Genomic DNA, 17,610 nt, shown 5'->3' with positions numbered 1-17,610 from the left:
TCTAGATCAGTGTTTCTTAACATGTGTCCAATGGACCATTTGCACCAGAACCTCCTAGGGTACTTGTCAACTCAGACTTCTAGACCCCACTGTAGACCTACCAATCCTGAATCTCAGGAGACAGGGATTGATCTTTCTTAAGTACTCTTAAGAATCATTGTACTTAAGTGGTGATTCTCAAACCTGAGAGAGCATTGAAGTTAACCTGGAGGGCTTGTTAAAACAGAGTGCTGGACCCTACCCCTGCTTTGGATTTAGTAGGTCTGGGGTGGGTGTGTTAGTTGCTCAGTCGTGTCTGACTCTCTGTGACCCCCATAGACTGTAGTCTGCCAGGTTCCCCTGTCCATGGAATTCTCCAGGCAAGAATACTGGACTGGGTTGCCATTGCCTTCTCCAAGGTCTGGGTTAGGACCTGAGAATTTGCATGTCTGATAAGTTTTTAGGTGATGCTAATGTGACCACCCTTTGAGAATCACTATGCTAGAGCATTATGAGGGATGTGAAGGAGTATCAGATGGAATTCCTGTCATTAAGGAACTTATGATGTAGTTGGGGAGGTAAGACATACACTTAACAATAAAACAAGGAATACATGTTATATATAATGTTTGATATTGAATAGGGTAGTTTGGAGGAGTTGGGATTTAATCTGGGCCCTGACAGGTGGATAGTCCTAAGGTTCAGGAGAGAATAACAGGCATTCTTGCGTGTGTGTATGTGTGCTAAGTCACTTCAGTGGTGTCTGACTCTTTGCGACCCTGTAGACTGTAGCCCACCAGGTTCCTCTGTCCATGGGATTTCCCAGGCAAGAATACTAGAGCGGGTTGCCATTCCTTTCTCTGAGGGATCTTCCCAACCCAGGAATCGAAACTGCATTTCTTATGTCTCTTGCATTGGGATGCTGGGTCTTTACCACTAGTGCCGCTTGGGAAGCCCAGGCATTCTTGATGGGGATATAGAAGAGGGAAAGTATAAAGGTGGATGGGACTCGGGTAGTTGCTACTTGTCTGCTGCTGTTTATATAGGACATTGTTGTTGTGTAGTTGCTAAGTGATATCCGACTCTTTTTCGACCCCATGGACTATAGCTCACTGGGCTCCTCTGTCTGTGGGATGTCCCAGGCAAGAATACTGGAGTGGGTTGCCATTTCCTTCTCTAGGGGATCTTCCCAACCCAGGAATTGAATCCGAGTCTCCTGCATTGGCAGGCAGATTCTTTACCATTGAGCCACCTGGGAAGCCCCTTATAGGACACTAGTGGAAGGCTAAGGCCCAAAAGGTTGGTGCCAGACTATGAAGAGCCTTGAAAGCCTGCCCCTCTCCCCCACCCCACTCATTTCACAGTCTTACCAAAAATACTGCAGAGCTAGAAAGAGGAAGTCTCCCCTGCTGAGTGTGCAAGAGGAAGTACAGAAGATTCTGAGGGCCTATGAGGCGTAATGACTACTTTCAGCCCCGAGCCAATTGTAGAGGTAACAGGAAGACCAGCGCACCAACCAGGCTGGGTGCCTCCGCCCAGAGGGTGTCACCACCCTAGCTGAAAGTGTTTGGGGAGGTCAGGCATTGCTGTCTGGATGCTCCTGTCTCTCAGTGGCCATCATGTCTTTGACTTCTGCATACCAGCATAAATTAGCAGAGAAGCTCACTATCCTGAATGATCGAGGTCAGGGGGTCCTCATCCGGATGTATAACATCAAGAAGGTAAGTGTGGGCAACTGGACTAGCACTAACTATTCCAGCAGCAGTAGGGCGGGGACCCCTGAGACCGGCAGGTCCAGCTGTTAGACTCCCTTCTCTTTTCTCTGGCCTTCAGTCCCTCAGATTATATAGGACAGCTGGTGCTGGGAGGCAGAAGGGGAGGCTTGTCTTCAGGGCTTCCGCCTTTTTGAGTATGATTCTCACCCCAAAGAGAACGTCTGCCTTCTGCTGGGGGTAATGGTGGGATGGGAAATAATTGTGTTCCGAGTCGCCTGGATAAAAGTCTGGGTCTAGAATTCTGGGTCTTATTGTTTAGTGCTGGCCCCACACTCTGAAGAAATCGAGTTGGCTGTCTGGCAAAAGTTTTTAAATGGAAATACTTTCCCTGAAAGGAAAAAAATAGATAAGACATTTGGGTTAAAAAAAAAAGAGTAACTACCTTTGAGTTACTTCGAGTCTGAGACAGGTCTCACTGTGGTCTTATATATGTGTGTTTAGGATAGGAACTGTGGAATTGGGAGAAGCTGGTGACAGGAGGTGGGCTAGTGCTGGGCCTAGTGAAGTTAAGAAATAAAGATGGGTGGGAGTGGGGTTTCTGGGACAGAAATTGGGGGATTTGGGGGGGGACCTCGGTGCATTTCATAATCAAACAAATCACTGGGACACAGTTTCATCTCCATGCCTACTATAAATGCCCTTGGGATGAGATGCTTATATAATGGACATAATTATGACACTAATTCTCCCACGAAGTCTAACTCCTGAGCAGCTAGCTGCTTTTCTCACTCCTTCCGGCTTCGGCTGAGGGGTGGAGAGAGCTTCCTCTTTGTGTCAGGCCCAAGCAGACGTTAAGCTTTATCCAGCAAGATGAGATGCCCAGGTTATTTAGCTCTTCTGATGGTTGGCTTAATGTCCTGGAACTTTTTCCTGACCTACTCTTATTCTTTTATAATTAGTACTCAGATCCCCTTTCCCTAAGAGAGATTGTGTAAGAATGCACAATGTGGGAAGAGGTATGTTTCCGAGGAACAGAAGAAAGGATTGATAACCATAATGTTATTTATCTGTGCAGACTTGTTCAGACCCCAAATCCAAGCCCCCTTTCTTACTGGAAAAGTCCATGGAATCATCTCTCAAGTACATCAACAAGAAATTTCCCAACATAGATGTCCGAAACAGCACGGTAAGACGTGTCCCTCTTCTGTCCTTTCTCCAAAATAACTGTGCTTGAATGGTTCAAGCTGTCTTCTGATGGCCTCTCTTTGAACTTGCCAGAGGATGGAGTGGCCTTTTTTTTTAGTTTTCCTAAGCTAAACCACAGGGCTTCAGATTGTGGTAGTCTTGAGATTTCTGAGATAAGATGAGATTCCCCTAAGGGTAAGCTGGAGCAAAACACTGACCCTATTCACAAGAACACTTTGCTCTTACTGAGGACAGCTCTATTGATGCAGCAGTTGCATATATTTTATTGTTGCTCCCGTTTCCCACTCAGTGTTTTCTTGTTTATTGCCTTAGAGTTATGCATCTAGTGGCATATGCCTTACTTCTCCCTTATTACCTGTTACCCCTAGATTTCTTACCATCTTACTTACGACATCTTCTCATTCAGCTACTTTTGACTTAGATATGAATAGTAAACCATTTGGCTGAAAGAGACCTTGAAATTTCCTCTCATTTAGACTCTATATCTAGTCAGGATTACATGCAACCATCCTGCCTAGATAGGGAATATTCTCTCCGAAACTTCAGAATTTGGAGATTTTCCAACTTCCCCTGTCTGCATATTTTAACCCTCTTTAAGGGTGTTTTAACCCCTATTCTCTTGTGTTGCTTTGATCACTTGTCTTCTTTGTTTCTTTCAGCAACATTTAGGACCAGTGCATCGGGAAAAATCTGAGATAATTCGATACCTTACCAACTACTACCAGTCATTTGTGGATGTTATGGAATTTCGGGTGAGCTCTCTCTAGCCCAAGTACCCAGTGTTTGGATGTTCATGTATGTTCCTTATTATTGTTTCTTTAAAATATCAGATGTATTGATATGGAAGGATGTCTAAGTTGTATTGTTAAGCGAAAGTGAGTTATAGAATACTGTATGATACAGTTTTATTTTTGTTTTAAAAGATACATAAATTTATATACACATAGTGTTATTATATATGTAGGAGAGATTTGGGATATTATACACTAAGCTGTTAAAAATACCTGACTTTGGAGCTGGATTATTATGATTGGCTTTAATTTATTACATTATATATTTTTGTATTCTTTGAGTTAAAATTTTAAGTATTTTTTCCCCCAAATTTTATTACAAATCTACTAAAAAATTTCAAGAACAGTACAATGAATATTGTCTATATTCCCCCTGGATCGCCTGATTTTTAATATTTTGCCATGTTTGCTTATCTTTTTTTTTCCCTTGAACCATTTGAGTTGCAGGCACCATGACATTTCTCTCCATAAATACTTTAGCATACATCTGCTAAGAACAAGAATATTTTCTTACATAACCTTAATGCAGCTATTGTACTCAGGAAATGTAAAATTGCTACAATGTTATAGTTAGAGCCCATAATCACATTCCTCTACTTTTCTCAAGGATCATACATTGAATTCATGATGTTATATCTCAGTTGTCATGTCTCTTTAGTCTTTAATCTAGAATAATTCCCAGTCTTATTTTGTCTTTTCTGCCACTGACTTTTCTGAAGGGTTCAGACTAATTATTTTTCAGAATTTCTCTCAATTTGAGCTTATCTAATTATTAATAATGTTTGATAGCATAATATATGGATGATATTTTATTTGAGTTCTAAACAATGAATATGTACTATTTTGTAGCCATAAACTGTAAAAAAATATTTAGTGGTTTGTTTTTGAAGGGCAACCTGATATGATGTTTTAAAAGTCTTAGAAAATATATTAAAAAATATATATATATATTTTTAAATGTAATAATTCTAGTTCTAGAAATTTATCTCAAGGAGACAATCAGAAGTGCTAAGGTATATGTATAAGAATGTACTCTCTTGCATTTCTATTGCATTATTTATGATAATGACAACTTGATGATTGATATGTTCAATAACTAGAGGCTTAATTAAAAGCCCAGAGTATGTGTCTATAAGTGAATATTATACAGCTGCTAAAGATGATACATATTTATATTACTTAGCATGGGAAAAATGCTCTTCACATGTTCTTTAGTGTAAAAGCAAATTACAATGTAGCTTAACAGAGGAGATATCCCTAAAATGTATATTTACATAGACAAAAATGCATATGAAGAAGGTTAGAACTTCTTTGTATGGTGAGATTATGAGTGGTTTTAAAAATGAGTTAAAGTTATGTTTGTATTTTCTGATTTTTCTGCAATGAACACATTATTTATATATTCAAGAAATAATACAAATTTTAGTCATTTGAGCCATGTAAGTTTTTAATGGTATTACAGTATTTTTTCAGCTAGTACAAGAGTATGGAGCCCTGCCTTGGGTGTCCTAGGGAGCTAATCCAGGCTGGTCCTCAGATCATGCAATGAAGATAGAAGGGGGCACACAGAAGATCGTAAGTTCTGAAGAAGGGTCAGATCAGAGGTTATTCATTTGGAATTGAGAGTAATGGTTAGGAAGAAGGTAGGCACTGGTGGAGACAGTAGAAGAATGCTGGAAGCATATAAAAACATTTTTCACTAGGAGTCCAAAAGATACCTTCTGGTTGCTGCAGTGGTAAACTTCTGAGCCCAAGGAGTTTAGTACCGCTCATTCAGGGCTGGTAGGGAAATAGAGATACAGGTATTGTGTGTTGTGAAGTAGGTAGGCTCTGAATCAGACAGACCTGGTTTCAGCTCTCAGCTTTATCACTTATAAACTATATGACTTTGGTAAGAAACTTTTTGAATCCCAGTTTCTTTATCTGTAAAATGGGAAGTAAGATTTACTACATGGGGTATTTGTAAAAATTAAATTAGACAACACACTGAAAACACTTAACACAGTGTTTAGTGTATAATAGGGTAATAGGCCAACAGATGGTAAATCTATTCCTTTCTGATTCTATCTTTACAGTATAAAATCTGGGTAGTGACATTGGTTGTGTGAGTGGCTGGAAGCAAACCTCGGTTATATTATCCCTTGGGAATTTGGTTGCAGCAAGGAGTTGTAGACTGGCCCTCCCAGCAAAGGAGGCAGCATAGACCTGACAGAGGTCTTGAGGTCACGTAGTACAGACAGAATATCGTGGGCTCTGGATTCTAATTCTGGTCCTTACTAGCTTTGTGATCTGTGGTGAGTTTCTTAACTGCTCTCAGCCTCAGTTTCCCTGTATGTAAATTTAGATACAGCCTTTTGGGGAAGTTCTCATACATTTAATAAATTTGACAAATGTATACACCTGTGTAACAGCCAACATAAAATATGGATAATTTTCATCAACACAAAGCTTCCCTGCACCTTTTTATCCTTAGTCAATCCTAATTTATCCTGTCCCCAGGCAACCACTGATCTACATTCCAGATTAGATTTTTCTTTTTTAGAGGTTCATACATGTAATTAGGATCTATACACCATGTTTTCCTTTGTGTCTGGCTTCTTTCACTCAGCATAATATTTTTAAGATTTGTTTATGTTTTACATACCTCCAATTCATTTCCTATTTTTGCTGAGTACTATTTCATTGTATGGATACAATGTGTTTATCCATTTCCCTGTTGATGGACTTCTGGATTGTCTCCAGTTTTTGGCCAGTATGCATAAGTTGCCATAAACATTTGAGTACAAATAATTGTGGGGACATATTTTTCATTTCACTTGGATAAATAACCTAGAAGTTGAATTGCTAAATCACATGGTATGTTTATGTTTAGTTTTATAAGAAACTGCCAAACTCTTCTCCAAAGTCATTGTTCCATTTTCTCTTACCATCCACAATATATCGTGTTCCTGTTGCTCCACATTCTCATCAAACTTGCTTTCAGTTATTTATGTCATTCATGGCCATGTGCTGTGTGGCATGTAGGCTCTTAGTTCCCTGACCAGGAATTGAACTCATGCTCCTTGCATTAGGAGCGAAGTCTTAACCACTGAACTTCCAGCGAAGTCCCTAGTCATTCTTTGTTTCTTTGGCTGTGCTGAGTGGCTTTCAGAATCTCAGTTCCTTGACCAGGATTGAAGCTGGGGCACTGCAATTAAAGTTCCAAGTCCTAACCACTGGACCTCCAGGGGACTCCTGAATTTTAGTCATTCTAATGGGTGTGTGAATCTACCTGCCAATGCAGGAGATGCAGGTTCAATCCCTGGGCCAGGAAGATCCCCTGGAGGAGGAAATGGCAATCCACTCCAGTATTTCTTGCCTGGAAAATTCCATGGACAGAGGAGCCTGGCAGGTTGTAGTCCATGGGGTTGCAAAGAGTCAGACATGACTGAGCACTGCACTGCACTGGGTATGTAGTGGTATCTTCTTGTGATTTTAATTTGCATTTTCCTGATGATTAGTATTATTGGACATCTTTTCATGTTCTTATTGGTCATTTATATGTATATATTTAAACGTTTAATTTTGTGTTGGGGTATAGCAGGCTAACAATGTTATGAGTTTCAGGTAACAGTGAAGGGACTGAGCCATACCATTTTTATATTTTTAATTGTAAACAGCCTATCCAAATCTTTTGGCATTGTGTTTTAAAAATAAAAATATATATACTCTTTGATCTAGTAGTTCAACTTGAGTAGAATTGACAGTATCTATGTGCAGTGACTAGGGCATCAGTTGGGAAAAGACGGAATGAACTGGCCGTATCATGGACTACTATGCAGCCATTAAAAAGAAGTGCATTAGGGCTCTACCAGAGACTTGAGGACTTTTAGTAGGTATGATTGAATAAAAAAAGTAAAATGGTAATAAGAGTGTGACATTATCTCAAGTTTTTAACACAAATGATTTTCAAAAAAACCCTCTCTCTTGTTTCTCCTTGCCTGCACAGGATTATATAAATAGGGTGAAAATTAACAAAGGACACACTAGGTTGTTAAACTTGTCTACCTGAAGGTTGGACAGGATGTAGAGTGGGTGCTGATGTGAGGGAGGAGAGAAGTATCCATAGTAAAACTGCTTATTATTTAGGCAAAATTAGGTATGAAAAGAAAAGAATCCCTCTCACACTGGAATGAGGGTTAAATGAAGTATATGCAAATAACCTAGTAAGTACTTAGCACATATTGTGGTAGGTGATCAGTAAGTAGAAACATGTAGAAAGTTTGGTAGTATTCCCATTTGTTAAAGAGAATAGGAGATAGAATCAAAGAACAGACTGATTTTGAGATTGATCAATTAAAAAAAAGGGGGGGTCCTGATTTTCGGTATTTTAGAAACAAATGATCAGATAACCTGCATTTTGTAACCTTTTGTGCGTGCGCGCGCGCGTGTGTGTGTGTGTGTGTGTGGAGAAAGAGGGCACTGGGACAATAAGATGAGGGAAGGTGTGCACAGTGTAACAGGGACCTGTGCCTGTGGCGACATGAGCATCCGGTAGGGTAGCCTGCCAGGGGCCCACCAACAGCTTATGGAGGAGGAACTTCCCGAACTCAGGAAGCCTCCTGTATGTTATTCGGTGGCTCCTTAGGATCTCCAAGGAAGAGAGCCTTTCCCTCAGATTCCGATAGTACACGTCATCTTCTCTTTCTTCTTCACTGATTCTCATCTCCAATTCTACCCCCAGGATCATGTGTATGAACTTCTCAACACCATTGATGCCTGCCAGTGCCATTTTGATATCGTAAGATTCTTTGCAATTCTCTTCTATCCTAGAGCCATGGAAATGGTCTCTGTTGGAACAGTGTCGGGTGAGATGGGACTAGAGGAATGGCTGTTCTTCCAGGACTATAATATAATATATACTGTATAATGAATGAATGGCTGTTAATTCAGGACTATACTTCTGTAAAAATGTGGAAGTTAAAGTGCATTTACATGTTAAGCAGATCAGTATTGTGATTTTTTTAAATATAAAATTCACGTAAAAATCCAACACCTAATTAGGTCAGCTCTAATTTCCTGGCCTTCTTATATTTTGAGTTCATTTTTAGCCCCTGAACTTGTTCCCATTTTCTTCTGAATTTGCAGTCTTGTCCATTTCTTCTTTTTTTCCTAATACATATATATTTATTTATGTGACTATACCAGGTCTTAGTTGTGGCATGTGGGGTCTAGTTCTCTGACCAGGGATCGAACTCAGACCCCCTGCACTGGGAGCTCAGAGTCTTAGCCACTGGGCCGCAAGGGAAGTCCCCAATTTCTTCTTCTAAATAGACCTTTCCAGAGTCTGGTTAGCACTGTCTGGAATGATTGGGGAAATCGAGTTTAACAGGCCTTGCCGTTTTTGGGTTTCTATGTATTTTCCTTGTAGAATCTCAACTTTGACTTCACTCGGAGTTACCTGGACTTGATAGTGACTTACACCTCAGTTATTTTACTTCTGTCACGGATTGAGGATCGACGGGTACTCATTGGCATGTTCAACTGTGCCCATGAGATGCTGCATGGACACAGGTGAGTTAAGGAGATGTATACAAGATGATGAATCTCATACATGGTGCTATGACGTAGAAGTGGATACAAAGGAAGTAGATGGCATGCTTTTTCATGTGAGAATCTATAATCTACATGATGACACAGGCAAAATAAAACAAGTTAGAATACTTATAAGGGCATACACTAAGACGTGCACTTTTATATACAGTTAACTCTTGAATATCTGCTAGTGGGCTATCCAGTCTGCATTATCTCTAGTGAGTTTTTAATCCTGGGCTGGCTGCTGCCACTCTCCTTTTCAGGTTATTGCAGAAAGCAAAGAAAACATTTTTTAATATTAGTAGGAATAATATTAGTAAAGTTAAAGCCTTTAGAGGTAAGTAATGTATGATAATACATTTGAAGCCAAATATAAATGGATTTTGGATTATGTACAGTTCTTTGCCTTTCTGTTAGTGCAAATAAAAGCATTTAAAGGCTGAAAAAAGTGAAGACCAGAGAGATCAGAGTGGGCTGTTGAACATTGTGCTATGTATGATGTATATTCCTACGTGCCTGCATGAGTACCTAGGCACGTGACTTACATTTGCTTTGAATGTGTGTGTGCGTATAAATATACTTTTGGTCTGTATACAGATTTGGGTCCAGCAATAACTAATCAACACAAATTTGTAGAGTATCTATCGTGTGTTCAACCCTATTTCAGTTTCTTGTAAGGAAGAAACTTTCATGCACCAGCCCCAAATCATGTGATTCTGTCTTAGTATTCCAGGGCCTAGAGTGGGTTATCTTCATATGGAATTTACAGTTTAGTATCTTTGTAGGTGGTGGAGAGTACCAGCTTATGTACACACCTTTAACCTATATGCAAACATGAGAGTTTACATCATGCTTAGTGGAGGGCTGTAAGCATTTTCCCTGTGCTTTCTTCAAGTGACTCCAGTTTTGCCCGTCTGGGTCAGATGGTCTTGGAGTATGACCACCCTCTGAAGAAGCTGACAGAGGAGTTTGGGCCTCACACAAAGGCAAGTTTCTTGAGAGACTGGAGGATTTCTCAGGCAGAAGTAAGTTGTCCCCATCATTGACTTTAAGGATTCGTTTGTTTCCCCTCACAGGCTGTGAGTGAAGCCCTCCTCTCTTTGCATTGCCTCTTTGTCCGAAGGAACCAAGGAGCTGAGCAGTGGCGCAGTGTCCAGCTTCTGAGTCTTATTGGCACAGCCTCAGCCATGATTAACCCTGCTAATTCAGATACCGTGAGTTCTCTTTTCCTCTTGTCAGTGGAAGCGTGCTCTTTCCAAGGTCATTTCTGTAGAGACTTCTTCCTTTCAGGAAATATCAGCCCTAAGAGTGCTTTAGCCCTCTGCTAGGATATGCTTCTGTGTTGATCATCTTATGTGACTAAAAAAATCATGGTTAGGTTGAAGCTTTTCTTTGGATCAGGATTAGGATGTGCCTGCCCATAGAAGGAAGTTAATAAATATTCACAGAATGAATTAATGGATGAAACTGAGTCATTAGGCACCTATTTAGCCCAGTAGGCACTTTAACATAGATGTCAATTAATTAACAAATGTTTTTATTCAGTTACTATCGGCCCAACGTCCTTGCTGCAAAGAATTTCTCGTCTAGTAGGAAGATAGGCCATGTGGTCATAAAAATAGAACTGATGGCACAAGATGTATGAGAAGCACCAGACAAGTGATTTATATTTTACATGGTGAAAGAATCCAAGGGAGGGGGAAATCATAAGATTTTGAGTATTACTCTCCTGAACTGTTGAAGAGAAGTTATGTCAAACCATTTGTCCTGACTTCTAGCTTAAGTTCCTTTCCCCCTCTCAAATATATTTTCCCCTCAATCCACTTCTAGTTTTCCCAGGTATTGGCTTATCAAAGTATCCTGATCCAGTCTGGTAAGATAAGAGTTGTGTTTGATACTCAAATTCTCGCTTGATTGCCTTTGTCTTGACCGCCTTAGTCTTTAGACCAAGTTAAATAGCTGTTAAAGCATCTCTGCCTCCCTTCTCATAGATGGCCTGTGAGTACCTGTCCGTGGAAGTGATGGAGCGTTGGATTGTCAGTAAGTTTTTTGTGGATTGAGGTGGGACTAGACCCAGCAGCATGTCACATGGAGATCAAGCCCTAAAAGTCCTCCTTTGCACTGTTTTACACACCTGCAGTTGGGTTTCTTCTTTGTCATGGGTGCCTCAACTCCAATGCTGACTGCCAGAAGCTGTGGAAGCTGTGTCTGCAGGGCTCCCTGTACATCACCCTCATCCGGGAGGATGCGCTCCAGGTGCACAAAGTCACCGAGGACCTCTTTAGCAGTTTGAAAGGGTGAGACCTGAGAGCCAAGCTAATCTTTGGGGATTTTTAGCCCGTCCTAACATCCTTTTCTAGTCTCCATGAGTGTCCCGAGTATAGGTATTAAGACATAGTTCTAATTATCAAAGAAATATTTATTGAATACATACTATTTACTAAGTACTTCACTCGATAGAGTAACTAATAAGTTAGCATAGAGGTTAAGATCATGGACCCTGAAACAAGATTACCTGACTTTGAATTCCAGCTCTGCCCTGACTGACTATGTGATCTTGGGCAAGTTACTTAGCTTCTCTATGCCAGGGCTGTTTATCTATAAATGATAGTACTTCCCTATGACCTACCTCCTAGGGTTGTTAGGAGGAATGAAAGAGTAACTACTTATAAAGCATGTAGAAAAGTGCTTGGTATGTTGTAATGCAGTCTATGTGCTTTTTAAACAAAGACAGAATCTCTGCTCTCACAGAGCTTGCAAATTAGTGAAAAATAGATAAACTGTTGTGATATCATAAGGGATTAGGATGTATAAACACAAACTGCTTTAGACTGGCTTTGGAGGATCCAGCAAAACCTGGGGACAGACCTGAAGAGTTAAACAAGTGAATTGTGTATGTGTGTGTGTGTAGGAGTTGTGGGGGCATGGATGGAGAGGCAGGGAAGTTGCTTAAGGCAGAGAAAGATACTTTAGGCAGAGAAACTGTCAAGGTTTCAAGGCAAGAGGGAGCATAGCATTTTCTAAGAAATTCATGTAGCTCTGGTTACAGAAATGAAGAAGTTGTCAAGACAAACTTGGAGAGGTAAGTTGGGGCCTCGGATGCCCTGGCATCTATTCTATTTGAGCCTATTCTAAAAGGGATAGGGAGTCATTGAATGATTTTTAAACAGGGCAGTGACACAACCATATTTACATTTTAGAAAAAGTCACTCTGGCTGCAGGGAAGAAAAGAAGTCAGATGGAAAAAACTAGAGGCAGAGGTTAATGAAGTGAATTAGGAGAAACTGAGGATGAAGTCAAAGTTTCTGGAATGGATTCTTGGCATTCCTTAAGATAGAGAATACATGATAAAAGCTATTTTGTGGGAAAAGGTTGTGAATTCAGTTTTGAGCAGCTTGAATTTGAAGTATTTGTAGAACACTGAAGATAAATGTATGTTAGACCTTTTACCTTTTGGTTGTGGAATTTAGGAGAGATATTTGGATTCAGATTAAGTTTGGCAAAATGGTGATCAAAGCCTCGGGCGTAGGTGAGATTACTCACAGAGAATGTGTGAAGTGAGAAAACACTGGGATAGAACCTCTGAGACATTGAAATCTAAGGGCCAGCAGAGGCAGAGAAATCAATGAGAGGAATAACCGAGGCAAGGGAAGAAGACATGTCAAGAAGAAAGGACTGATTATCTATGTTTGAGAGGTCAAATGAGAACTGGAAAATGTTTATTTAATATATTTGTAAAGATGGTCTTAGTCCCCTTCTTGTTCAGTTCAGTTCAGTCCAGTCACTCAGTCATGTCTGACTCTTTGCAGCCTCATGGACTGCAGCACGCCAGGCCTCCCTGTACATTACCAACTCCCGGAGCCTACTCAAACTCATGTCCATCGCATTGGTGATGTCATCCAACCATCTCATCCTCTGTCATCCCCTTCTACTCCCACCTTCAATCTTTCCCAGCATCAGGGTGTTTTCCAGTGAGTTGGCTCTTCTCATCAGGTGGCCAAAATATTGGAGTTTCAGCTTCAGCATCAGTCCTTCCAATGAATATTCAGGGCTGATTTCCTTTAGGGTGGACTGGTTGGATCTCCTTGCAGTCCAAGGGACTCTCAAGAGTATCCTCCAACACCACAGTTCAAAAGCATCAATTCTTGGGTGCTCAGCTTTCTTTATAGTCCAACTCTCACATCCATACATGGCTACTAGAAAAACCATAGCTTTGACAAGGTGGACTTTTGCTGGCAAAGTAATGTCTCTGCTTTTTAATATGCTGTCTAGGTTGGTCATAACTTTCCTTCCAAGGAGCAAGTGTCTTTTAATTTCATGGCTGCAGTCACCATCTGCAGTGATTTTGGAGCCCCCCAAAATAAAGTCTGTCATTGTTTCCACCGTTTCTCCATCTATTTGCCATGAAGTGATGGGACCAGATGCCATGATCTTAGTTTTTGAATGTTGAGTTTTAAGCCAACTTTTTCACTCTCTTTTTTCACTTTCAAGAGGCTCCAGTTCTTCGCTTTCTGCCATAAAGGTCGTGTCATCTGCATATCTGAGGTTATTGATATTTCTCCCGGCAATCTGGATTCCAGCTTGTGCTTCATTCAGCCCAGCATTTCTTATGATGTACTCTGCATATAAGTTAAATAAGCAGGGTGACAACATACAGCCTTGACGTAGTCCTTTCCCGATTTGGAACCAATCTGTTGTTCCATGTCCAGTTCTCTGTTGCTTCCTGACCTGCATATGGATAACTTCAATTGAGTATTGAGATCAAAACCTGGATTGCAGTGAGTTTAAGACCAAATAGGAGATGAGCAATTTAGTAAGTAACTCTTTTAAGAAGTTTGACCTTGAAGGGAAGAATAGAGACAGGGTTATAATGAGAAGAAGGTAAGGGATTAAGGAAGGGGTCAAATACCTTTATTATCTTTGTAGTTGCAAAACTAACACCAGAAATGTAAAAAATACCAAGAGGGAGTTGACTACAATCTCATGTCCCCAAATATTTTGGTGCATGTCCTCTAGATGCTTGTGAATATATATGAACATATAGAGGGGTGTGTTTATTTTTAGCCTTATATAAGCAATTGATAAAAAGCAATGGATCCATATTCTACATTATATTGTGAAGTTTTTTAAAAAAACTTACTGTATTTTGTATATCTTTGCATATCAGTCTATAGACATTTATTCTTTTTAAGAGTCAAATAGTATTTCCTTATGTGGTTGTAACATAATTTATTAATCCAATCCACTATTGATGGACATTTGAACTATACCTCTCCCCCACTTTTGAAAAAGCCTTTACAGATACTGTTGTAATGCGTATCTTTAGACATGTATCTTTGTGAACATTTCTATAGGGTAAATTCTTAGAAGTGGATTTTCTTGGTTAAAGGATGTGCATATTTCAAATTTTAATACCTCTTGCCAAATTGTCCTCCAAATAGATGTATTATCAACAGTCTATGAGAATACTTATTCCTCATACTTTCAACAACTGAGTATTATCATTAAAACTCATTGCAAGGTTTGAGAGAGTAAATCTAAGATTAATAATTAGGAGTTACAGGAGGTAAATTGATACTGACATGCAGAAAAACTTTCTAATGATTCCTGCTTCTAGGGATTGGAAGGGATGTTTGAAGGGTATTTAGTTTCCCATCATTCAGAACAACAGTAACATGTAAGACTTATTGTTTAGGGAGTTCTTTGACATATATGATCTAATTTGATCTGCACATTACTTATACTCAGGCATATATATTAATATTGTCTTTCTTTTTTTCTGGCCATGGCACACAGCATACGGGATCTTAGTTCCCTGACCAGGTATTGAACCTGCATCTAGACTCTGCAGTAGAAGGGCGGAGTCTTAACCCCTAGACTGCCACGGAAGTCCCAATATCTTCTTTTACAAATGAGAAAATGGAGGCTCAGTCTCAAGGTCACTCGGTTAGTAGCAGATGGAATTAGGAAATCATTCCAGATTTTTTTGACTCTTAATCCTCTTGCTTTCCATCGTACCAGGTAGAGGATGAAATGACTACCCACCAGGAATGCTGTGGAGTTGAATCCTGATTTGATTACTATGATTTCCTACTCTACATTTCTTTGATTCTGTGCTAAGCTCAGTAATGAGGTGGTCTGGAGAAGAGAAATAAAAGATTATAATAAATTCGACTAACATGGTGGCAACAGATGCAGGACAAGAGAAAACAGATCTAAGGGACATAGGGAACACAGAGCCTACAGTGGTGTGGGATGTTTGAGCATGGGCCACTAGGAGAGAAAAAGAGATATGGTTAAGAGTCAGATATTGCAGATAAACAAAGAACAATGAAAAGGCCATTGAATGTGGTGATCCAGAAGTTGATGGTGACCTTAAAGAGAGCAATCTGTTTATTGTCTGAGGTCATATGGGCTTCAAGGGTCAGTGAAAGGTGAGGTGAAAAAGAATAAAGGTGTCTCTGGAGGAGATTGGTGGTATAAGGGGAATGGGCAGAGTTCAGTAGATGGTCAGGGTCAGTCGAGGGTCCTAATTCTTAGGGAGACGTGTTGGGAGAAGAGAATAAACCAGTGGGGAGAGTGGAGGATTACAGTGATCAAAGGACAATTGAGGAAGTTAAATTCTAAGAGGAGGTGGGAAGGGGACCCAGCTGGAATAACTACTTTTACTTGAGAGCAGGGCCTATGTCATATTGATGCACTGCTTCTTTGTATTGCCTTCAAACCTGGAAAAGTCCTTTAGCCTGAAGGTGTCAAAGCAGGAGTACAGGACAAGAAATCTATTCTCTACTTCCTCATTTAAACCCTATGTGACCTTGGGCAAGCCATTTTTCTTTCCTAGGTATTATTTTCTTCATCTGAAAAATAATGATGAGAACTAGATAATCTTTATCTTTAATTGGCATGATAATCTTTAAGTGGCATGACTATGCCAAAGCCTTTGACTGTGTGGATCACAATAAACTGTGGAAAATTCTGAAGGAGATGGGAATACCAGACCACCTGACCTCCCTCTTGAGAAACCTATATGCTGGTCAGGAAGCAACAGTTAGAACTGGACATGGAACAACAGACTGGTTCCAACTAGGAAAAGGAGTACGTCAAGGCTGTATATTGTCACCCTGCTTATTTAACTTATGTGCAGAGTACATCATGAGAAATGCTGGGCTGGATGAAGCACAAGCTGGAATCAAGATTGCCGGGAAAAATATCAGTAACCTCAGATATGCAGATGACATGACCTTTATGGCAGAAAGTGAAGAAGAACTAAAGAGCCTTTTGATGAAAGTGAAAGAGGAGAGTAAAAAGTTGGCTTAAAACTCAACATTCAGAAAACGAAGATCATGGCATCTGGTCCCATCACTTGATGCCAAATAGATGGAGAAACAATGAAAACAGTGACAGACTTTATTTTTTGGGGCTCCAAAACCACTGCAGATGGTGATTGCAACCATGAAATTAAAAGACACTTATTCCTTGGAAGGAAAGTTATGACCAACCTAGACAGCATATTTAAAAGCAGAGACATTAGTTTGCCAACAAAGGTCCGTCTAGTCAAGGCTATGGTTTTTCCAGTAGTCATGTATGGATGTGAGAGTTGGACTATAAAGAAAGCTGAGTGCCAAAGAATTGATGCTTTTGAAGTGTGGTGTTGGAGAAGACTCTTGAGAGTCCCTTGGACTGTAAGGAGATCCAACTAGTCCATACTAAAGGACATCAGTCCTGGGTGTTCATTGGAAGGACTGATGTTGAAGCTGAAACTCCAATATTTTGGCCACCTGATGTGAAGAGCTGACTCATTTGAAAAGACCCTGATGCTGGGAAATATTGAGGGCAGGAGGAGAAGGGGACGACAGAGGATGAGATGATTGGATGGCATCACCGACTTAATGGACATGGGTTTGGGTGGACTCCAGCAGTTGGTGATGGACAGGGAGGCCTGGTGTGCTGCAGTTCACGGGGTTGCAAAGACTTGGACGTGACTGAGCAACTGTACTGACTGAACTGAAGTGACATGAGTCTCTTAGTAGTAGGCTGGGGTTAAAAGTAGTGTTTAGAAAGATCCTGATGGTGAGCGCTGTCCATGCTTCCTGCAGACTGTAGTTTGGAATCTCCGAGGACTGGGAAGGTGGGACGAGGACTCTAACTGGAGGTGTGGCCAACCCTTCTGTGCTTGTGTCAATTCTCAGGTATGGCAAGCGAGTGGCCGACATAAAGGAAAGCAAGGAACATGCAATTGCAAACAGGTAAAGGCAAAGAATGAGCTCTTCCAGAAGGGATGGAATAGGCATCTCTCCTGACCTTTGCTGTTACCCAAGCTACCCCTATTTCTGTACAGATTTATT

At 40.4% G+C, this 17,610-nt stretch overlaps 1 protein-coding gene across 1 annotated transcript in view; it reads left to right on the top strand.

Annotated features, from left to right (window-relative positions):
- Positions 1-1,526: 1,526 nt before the first annotated feature.
- The window catches only part of NCKAP1L (NCK associated protein 1 like), a 45,327-nt gene continuing 29,243 nt past the window's right edge, over positions 1,527-17,610 (top strand). Inside the window, exons 1-10 of the mRNA XM_061415791.1 lie at positions 1,527-1,700; positions 2,770-2,880; positions 3,560-3,652; positions 8,415-8,471; positions 9,102-9,244; positions 10,161-10,251; positions 10,342-10,479; positions 11,257-11,305; positions 11,406-11,562; positions 17,455-17,511. Of these exons, the coding sequence (XP_061271775.1) occupies positions 1,599-1,700; positions 2,770-2,880; positions 3,560-3,652; positions 8,415-8,471; positions 9,102-9,244; positions 10,161-10,251; positions 10,342-10,479; positions 11,257-11,305; positions 11,406-11,562; positions 17,455-17,511 (998 nt within the window). The 5' untranslated portion in view covers positions 1,527-1,598. The remainder of the gene's footprint in view (positions 1,701-2,769; positions 2,881-3,559; positions 3,653-8,414; positions 8,472-9,101; positions 9,245-10,160; positions 10,252-10,341; positions 10,480-11,256; positions 11,306-11,405; positions 11,563-17,454; positions 17,512-17,610) is intronic.

This window comes from Bos javanicus, chromosome 5, assembly GCF_032452875.1.
Source record: "Bos javanicus breed banteng chromosome 5, ARS-OSU_banteng_1.0, whole genome shotgun sequence".
NCBI classification, from domain to species: Eukaryota; Metazoa; Chordata; class Mammalia; order Artiodactyla; family Bovidae; genus Bos; species Bos javanicus.
The sequence above is the reverse complement of the archived record's forward strand: the minus strand, read 5'-3'. Positions and strand labels throughout refer to the sequence as shown.